Raw genomic sequence first — 9,313 nt, forward strand, 5'->3', positions numbered from 1 at the left:
AGTCAAGTACGCACATTAACACTATTGAGACTCATAGTGGGGGCACACAAAATGGGGGCATCTCAATAGTGTAAATGTGCTTCCAGGACAAAAACATCACTTGAACAGTTTCTTCCACAAAGCCATAGCCCTCCTCAATAACTCCTCATCATTGCACCTTGCACTTTATGTTCTTGCACTTTTATTAACTCATATTGGTACTGTATATTTTGTCTTGAGTTTTGTTGTAGTGTCATCTTGCTGTTGTATGTACTGTAGCTTGTTTAGCATGGTAGAATACCAAGTCATGTTCCTAGTGCACTGCACATGGCAAATACAGTTTAATTTAATTTAATTTAATTTAATTACTCGTCTCTTAATTGAAATGAAGGAAGCACATTTACACTATTGAGTGGACATTTGCTTCCTTCCTTGTCTCCTAATTAATAAAACAAATTAAGGCAAGTTTATTTGTATAGCACATTTCATACAACAGGGGCAATACAAAGTGCTTTACATTCATTATTAAAAATACAGCGAGAGGAGGATAGTGAGGAAATAAAAATTACAATGAATAAAAGCAAATATAAGAAGTAAATAGATAAAACATTTAATAAGACAATAGTTAATGGAAAAAAGACATTGATAGAAGTGTTTGTGTTTAATCATAACTGATGCAAAACATTAAGGTTTTTAGCTTAGATTTAAATATTTTAAGGGTTTGGGCTTGTTTGATTAGAGTCAATTAGAGTAATTTCATACATGACAATCAGTGTGGATACCCTCTAACCAGCGCATCCCATTCTGACCTGAAAGGCTTCCAGTCTGTCCTGCCAATACAGCCCACCCTGCCTGTTGGCACTCAATTACTGCCTGTTTTTTAAGCGTTCATTCTTGAGCCCTGCTGAGACTTTAACCTTTTTATAGTGGCCAGCTGGAGTCTGAACTCATTAAATCTGACGGTTGACTCCTCTCGTGGGGGGGGGGGGCATGGCAGGGGGGGGGGGGGGCAGAGGGTGGGGCTGCCGCGGACTTCTAAATGTCAGGAAAACAAAACGGCGTCGGGAAGAGGTACACCTGACCTCCGCTAATTATGAAGCGCTTAGAAAAAAAAGGCCTCTGTTGTTGTCTCTCTCTCCACTCAGTTGTGGAGGTTTTCCTGAATCTAGGATGGGATTGGGTGGGGGGCTACAGGTGGTGAGCAGCCCCTTACTGAGCTCTCTGGTCTCAAGAACATCAGTTACCTGTCAAGAGAGAGAGAGAGAGCACAGTGTCACACACACACACACACACACACACACACACACACACACGTCACACTCGCCTAATTTCCTGTAATACAGCAGGTTACGGTTGTGAAGTTGTAAGACTTAATTGTAATTAACAGAACTGAATATACGGTTCGATAGTTGCGGGGGTAGTCGGTGACAGGCTCATTAAAAAGATAGATGTCAATTGTGACTGAGATAATAATAGACGTTTCCTCAAGTCGGTGTGATTTACAATAAGTCTCTAACGTTCTGTTTTCTCTGTAATGACAGATGGTGTTGACAACAATGTGACTTCATCATTATTAGATTAGAAACCCCACAATACAACAAATCCCACACTTACTCCAACAACGTTGACGTACATCACCATCTCTCTCTCTCTCTCTCTCTCTCTCTCTCTCTCTCTCTCTGTGTCTGCCTGCAGCTGGACAGCGCCACCTCCCTGATCCAGGCGGCCAAGAACCTGATGAACGCCGTGGTGCTGACGGTCAAGGCCTCCTACGTGGCCTCCACCAAGTACGCCAAGGTGTACGGCACGGCGGCCGTCAACTCCCCCGTGGTGTCCTGGCGCATGAAGGCCCCGGAGAAGAAGCCCCTGGTGAAGAGGGAGAAGCCAGAGGAGTGCCAGACGAGGGTCAGGCGGGGCTCGCAGAAGAAGCACATCTCCCCCGTCCAGGCGCTCAGCGAGTTCAAGGCCATGGACTCCTTCTAGAACCACGACAAAAACAAAGAGATGTTTAAGAAAACTTCCTTCTTTTTCTTTTATTTTTATTTGTGTTCATTTGTTTGTTTAGTTTTTTTGGGGGGTGGGGGGTGAAGCCAAGCTATACTTTAACGGCGCCTCCTTCGCCCCCCTGAGTTGGAGGAGGGGGGCGATGAGAAACCTTAGGAGGACTTTGCTAACCTGCCACACGACGGCTCCCATGAACACTCTGGGCTCTGTCAGCCAATACGGGGTGTGACCCCCAGCGGGCGCCCGCCACTATTTATTGTTCTTATCGTAGCTTAACCATGTGAGAGCCAAAACGTGTGACACTTAAGAAAACACAACTACTTTAAAACAAAAAGGGAGATTGGGAGATTAAACAAAAAAGAAAAAAAGAAAAAAAAGAAGAAAAAAAAAAGATTAAAACAAAAACATATCAGAAGAGCGGCGTTGTGACCTTAAATGTGGCCGTCAAATATTCTAGCTATATTATAACTGTGCAACCGATGGCTGCTCGTACACGCGTCTACTGTCACTGTCTGAAATGGAAAGTCTGGATGGGGCAGTAGATCAGTCACTGTAAACAGGGGGAGTCTTACCTTACCCAGGTCGGTGTTACAACCTTCCTCCTAACTTGATCATGTTTTTGGGGGGTTTGAATGTTACCTGTAGTGCTAGAAAATAACTTATGTTTATTATGAAACCTGGAGATGACCACCTATCCAAGTAGACTTGTTTTCCTCGTTCCCCTGATGATGAATTCATCCATATGATAGTGTTTGATTTTCTCTGGAAGCACACGTACGGTCTATGGTATTTGCCTTTTTAATTAAAATCCATTTATTTAATAATAATAATGATATCACTAACTATTGCAGCCTGGTTGGGTGTTGTGTAGAGTGTACCTTAGATGGGGGGGGAGGGGGGGGGGGGTGTGACTTTAGTCGTGGTTTGCTCCGAGAATAGAACCCTACATACAGTACCTTTATATTCACCCTTCTCTAATAAACCCTTCCTCAACTTGACCACCACGACTCCACGTGTGCTTCTTTACCACTCCACCAGACAGTCAATCAGACAAAAAAAATATCACTACACCACCACCTGTATGTAAGCTCTATGAGTTTAATTCAAGATTTAAAGGGAACTGATGTTTATGATTGTATTTCAGTCTTTCTTTATATCCCTCCGGAGCTGTCTATCTCCCCTTCAACATGCCTAGTAAGTTCCACAACGGACCTTGCCCGGCCACACGCTAAATTATACTGGATTTTCTCCGGTGTCTGGGAGTTCGCAAAGGGAGTTCGCAGCCATGTTTTCAATGTCACCTGATAAGAATAAGACCATTATATTATTACAGTATAAGCAGCACTCGAGCACCCTGAAATAAAAACAGTCAAAATCGTCCCCCTTCTAAAAAGGCCATCCCCTCTTTCCATACTTTATGTCATTTTATCAATGAACGTGGTATTACTGCTATTTCAAGGTGCGAGGGGGGCACGCACACATGCAATGACATTTTTACCAAGTTACTGACACTGAAGTAATTGACGCTGAGGGGATGCTAAAATTGTCCTCATATGATAAAATCCACCACCTCCCCTGATTTTTTTTTACAACTTGAGTACTGAGTATAAGCATTTGCCTTGTTAGTTGTCATGATCAAACGTTACAAATGCAACTTACCGAGAAGCCACCCTTCTCTGCCCTCTCCCGTTTCCAGACTACCCTATATTATAGCACTTGGTTTAATTCAGCCGCTATAATTGAGCCGCTATCACAGGGTTAATACAAACCTCATTCACCTGCGTTCATTTTACCTGCATTGGTATTTATAGAAGGAAGCACGTACGCAACTTTAAACCATCGCAGCCCGTTTTATAAATAATGCTTACGTCCGTTTAAAAAAATGTGCTTACGTGAAAGTCAAAGATGATGTTCAAGTACTTTTTTATAAATGAGGCCCCAGGTCTAGTAGGGCAGGGGTGGGGGCAGGTAGGTCTGGCATACAGGGCAGGTAGGTGAGGAAGGCAGGTAGACAGGTAGGTCCAGCATGCAGATAGACAGGGCATTCTTTAGCGGACATTGTGAGTGGTCGAGAGACAAAGTCAAGTTATTTTCTGAGTTTTGGTATGTGGAGTTGAATCCTAAACTGTGAGTGGTGGTTGTATGAACCATGACTAGCAACCACTGCTAGTGAGAGGAGACAACTACATACTACATACTTACTTCGATGTAAGTAGCAGTCAATTGTTTTGAAGTAACTCCCAGACCAAATCCCTGTAGCCAAAAAGACAAACTCATGTAAACTCTAATCTAAAACACAATTAAACCAAACAAAAACGTATGTTATACTTGTATTTCTTAAAAAAAAGAAAAAAAGGGTGTGAGAGAGGGGGAAAAGGAGTTTGTGTGAGAGAGGGGGGGAAAAGAGTGTGTAATAGAGAGAAGAAATTGTATGAAAGAGGGAAAAGAGTGTGACGAGAGAGGCAGAGTGAGACAGAGACACACACATTGAGAGAGACTAGACACACAGAGTGAGACACACACAGAGGCAGAGTGAGAGAGACACACACTGACACAGAGTCAGAGGCAGAGTAACACACACACACAGAGTGAGAACGGTGAAAGAGACGAGACACAGAGAAAGAGACTAGAGACACACAGAGAAAGAGACTAGAGACACACACAAAGAGGAGAGAGACAGAGGCAGAGAGACACACATAGTGAGAGAGTCTAGACAGAGAGAGGCAGAGTGACACGCACACACACAGAGAGTGAAAGAGAGACAGACACAGAGAGAGAGACACTCACAGAGTGAGAGAGACTAAACACAGACTAGACACATAGAGAGTCAGAGAAAGAGACTAGAGACACAGAGAGAGAGACACACTCACAGAGTGAGAGACAGAGGCAAAGAGACACAGACAGAGTGAGAGAGACACACACAGACACAGAGACTAGACACACAGAGACACACTCACAGAGTGAGAGAGACCAGAGAGAGAGACTCACACACAGAGTGAGAGAGACTTAACACTAAGAGCGAGAGAGACAGAGACAGAGAGACACACACTGAGAGAGACACAGAGTCAGAGACACACACGGAGTGAGGCAGAGAGACACAAAGAGCGAGAGAGAGGCAGAGAGAGACACACACACAGAGAGTCAGAGAGAGACACACACACTCACAGAGTGAGAGAGACTAGAGAGAGACACACACACAGACAGAGGCAGAGAGACACACACTCACAGAGACAGACACTGAGAGAGACTAGACACACTCACAGAGAGTGAGAGAGAGACAGACACTGAGAGAGACTCGACACACTCACAGAGAGAGAGACACACACACAGAGTGAGAGAGAGAGACACAGAGAGAGAGACACACACAGAGTGAGAGAGACATAGTATACTATGGGGCAGGTAGACAGGGCAGGCAGGGTAGGTAGTCAGGCTAGGTAGGTAGTCAGAGCAGGCGGGACAGGTAGAGAGCGTCAGACACAGAGTGAGAGAGAGAGACACTCACAGAGAGGGATAGAGACACAGTGAGAGATACGAGAGACAGAGTGAAAGAGACTAGACACACACACTAGACATTTTTCACCAAATTGTTTTAAAGGGCCTAGCACTCCTATTTTTGAGTGACTAAACATACTTACCTTCCCTGGAGAAGATGGCCTGGCACCCCTGTAGGACCTGGACAGAAGAAAAAGGCTACTCACCTTCCTCACTGGGCTTCAACCTGCAATGTTCTGCTTCCAGGACCTGGACATGACATGACAAAAAAAGGTTCAATTACATCATCTTTAGACACAAAGAAGAATTGATATGTCCATATTTCGGACATAGAAATATATCATTGATGAACTATTTAGGTATCTAATTCATTAGAGCTATAGTAGTCGATCTGGCGCCCCGGGCCCAGACAGAAGTGAGGGAAGAACACGTCAATCTAGTGTGCTATACTACTTGTGTTACTAAGCAGGTGATTGTTTCACTGCTGCCAAGGCTCCAGGATGAAGGTGGACAGGCTGGTGAGAGCCACATGGGCCGTGCTGGGGATCTGCTGGGGATCGAGAGGAACATGTTTCCCTCCTCTACACAGATTCACAGTTAACAATCATAAACAATTCAACTGCTCTTCCATGGGGAGTTGTCTGCTGTGGTGTCACCCTCCCCTGTTGTTGTTGTTGTTGTTGTTGTTGTTGTTGTGAGCTCATGTGTATCACTCACCCATAGAAGAGCAACAGGAGCGCCAGGCTAGTGAGAACAGATGACCGAGGTCACAGGGACGATGTCGTTACACTGTGGAAACAGAGCCCAACGCATCCCTCAGTGTGTCATATACAACTACATTCTTAAAAGGTCAATTGTGTCATTTTCCAGTCATCTTCATGTACAAAGCTACACTCCCTCAAAATGCTCTGTTTTCAATGGGTCCAAGATCAGGGGATTGCAGGTTCAAGACCTGCCGAGGCTTGGAAGAGATAGAAGGCAGAGTTAGGTAAATATCCTACTTACAAGTAAGTAACTCAAGGAGGATCTGAAGACTCCCAGACTCTCATCTGGGTTGTGTTGTCTCTCTCTCTCTCTCTCTCTCTCTCTCTCTCTCTCTCTCTCTCTCTCTCTCTCTCTCTCTCTCTCTCTCTCTCTCTCTCTCTCTCTCTCTCTCTCTCTCTCCTCTCTCTCTCTCTCTCTCTCTCTCTCTCTCTCTCTCTCTCTCTCTCTCTCTCTCTCTCTCTCTCTCTCTCTCTCTCTCTCTCTCTCTCTCTCTCTCTCTCTCTCTCTCTCTCTCTCTCTCTCTCTCTCTCTCTCTCTCTCTCTCTCTCTCTCTCTCTCTCTCTCTCTCTCTCTCTCTCTCTCTCTCTCTCTCTCTCTCTCTCTCTCTCTCTCTCTCTCTCTCTCCCTCCCTCTCCCTCCCTCCCTTAAGGCATGTCCGAGAAGGAGAAAGAGGGGGGGGGGATCGATCGGTTACGTCAGAAGACCTTGAATTCGGCCAGCCGAATCAAAACACATCGACAGGCCGCATGTAATTGCTACACTTCACACTGCGTTTCTTATCATCAGCGGGGGTTAAAAAGTGATGTTTTCTCGGATGAACGCCCGGCAGACCGTTAGAACCACCCTGTCATCTCTCTGTGCACGCCGTCGTTAATGGACGTTATCAAAGGATGCAGTCAATAAACGACCCAGAGTCTCTTGTATTTACAAAGCAAGGCTGATGGCGATATCATTCTAGATAGATATAGATAGACACAAGGGACCAGGGACTCTGGGCTCATCTACTGAGCTGCTGGGGTGATAGTCTGAAGAGCAGTTTCCCTCTCTAAAAACCAGGCTCTGTCTCCGGTGTTAAAACGTCTCACAGTAACGCTCTGATCTAATTAAACTGGTCTCCCCTGGCCTCCAAAAATAGACACAGAGAAGAAGCTAACATTAGGTAGAGTGTCCCCAATGACAACACTACACAGACAGAGACATAGACAAAGACAAAGACATACACACGTGCGCACCAGGGTTTCCGTTAACCGGTAATTCCCGGACTTAGTCCGGTAAAATTTATTGAAGTCCGACAAAATGAAAACTCGTCGGACATTTATGTCCGGTGAAAATAATTCCCTCTAAGCACAATTTGAATACAATTCGCTAAAGTTCACATTCTGATTCCTTCTATTTTAAAAAAGACGAATATATAGGCTATGTATTTCTTTTATTATGATATGATTTGACACCGGCATGATGATGTCTCCTAATGTGTAGGCTGCCTATGCGAAACAGCGGTTGTTTCCGGTGTGCGCTATAACTCGTGCACAATCGAGTCGAGGCAGAGAGGAGGATAGCGATGTTTCTCTCTGTGATAGTGTGATTATGCAAGCCTTTTCTGAAAGGGATGAGAACCCGATTGTTTCAGCTTCTCCCAGGGAGAAAGTGGTAGAGTTACCATCCTCCCCGAGTCCTACCATACCATCCGCTGACAGCCTATCTCTCCCGGTAACCGGCGAGCGATTGCGTGTCGCTCAAGTAGCTGATCAGTCATTAAACAAATGTTTTTTACATGCAGCTAGTGAGGAATCTGAAATAGGGGGCAACGTAGTTTATTTCCTTAACGATGGGATATTAATGCGTAAATGGTCTCCTCCTAATGCAAATGGTTGTGAGTGGAATACTGTAAAACAAGTGGTTGTGCCTGTGGGTTATAGACAACAGGTGTTATCTGTAGCACATGAGAGCCAGTGGTCAGGACATTTAGGTATAACTAAAACTTATCAGCTGATATTGAAACATTTCTTTTGGCCCGGACTGAAGGCGGGTGTTGCCAAGCACTGCCGCTGTTGCCATACTTGTCAGATGGCGGGTAAGCCTAATCAATCCATTCCACCCGCACCATTGCATCCCATTCCTGCTATAGGGGAGCCATTTGAACGTGTAATAATTGATTGTGTTGGACCTTTGCCTAGGACTAAAAGTGGAAGTCAGTATTTGCTCACTACTATGTGCGCTGCTACTCGTTTTCCCGAAGCTGTTCGGTTGCGTAACATATCAGCTAAACGAAATGCGTTCCCAACCAGCGAGACCTGGTTATAGAAATGACGTTGTTTTATTGATAAAAAAAAGGGTCAAACTGGAAAGAGAAAATAGAAAACTCACATTAATCCCAAACAATTTAACAAACTTCAGTTAACGTAATGTGGAGTCCGTTCATTGATCGATGCTGTCTGTTCAGTTCCCAGAGGCGCCCGTTCAGCGCTGGACATATAGCGCGCATGCGAATCATGTTATATTATTATATATTATATAGCTCGCATCTAATCGTATCGGATGAGAAATAGACATTAAATGGCATATATAGGCCGCTACACAACAGTAATCACCGCGACAAACAGCTATATTAGATTTGGAAAAAAATATATATAATTTTGAAAAAAATTATTTTTATTATATTTTAATATGTCCGGAATATATCACGTTTGTCCGGTAAATCGAAATCTTCCCGGACACGATGTCCGGCGGCAATTTTTTCTAACGGAAACCCTGGTGCGCACACACACACACACACACACACACACACACACACACATCATTGACTATTGAGACGCACAGGTAAATTACCTGCAGGTAATTAATGATGAGTTAGGCTCTTGTTGGACCCAGGTCCGGGAGAGGGCAGTAAACAAACACGATTATTTATTCGCCATTTTTTTACCAGATGGTGACTTAATGAGACAAAGCTGTCACCGTTTAAATGACATGGAGGGGGGGGAGAGAGGTGGGAGGGAGAGAGAGAGAGGTGGGAGGGATGAGAGAGGTGGGAGGGAGAGAGAGAGGTGGGAGGGAGAGAGAGAGGTGGGAGGGA

At 44.7% G+C, this 9,313-nt stretch overlaps 1 protein-coding gene across 1 annotated transcript in view; it reads left to right on the plus strand.

The window, feature by feature from the left end:
• Positions 1–1,962, plus strand: part of ctnna2 (catenin (cadherin-associated protein), alpha 2) — a gene marked incomplete at its 3' end in the record, with an annotated part of 44,388 nt that extends 42,426 nt beyond the window's left edge. The window contains exon 9 of the mRNA XM_080533924.1: positions 1,675–1,962. Within this exon, the coding sequence (XP_080390050.1) occupies positions 1,675–1,962 (288 nt within the window). The remainder of the gene's footprint in view (positions 1–1,674) is intronic.
• Between the last annotated feature and the right edge of the window lie 7,351 nt (positions 1,963–9,313).

The sequence above is a fragment of the Nansenia antarctica genome (genome assembly GCF_963989245.1).
Source record: "Nansenia antarctica genome assembly, chromosome: 6".
Lineage (NCBI taxonomy): Eukaryota > Metazoa > Chordata > Actinopteri > Argentiniformes > Microstomatidae > Nansenia > Nansenia antarctica.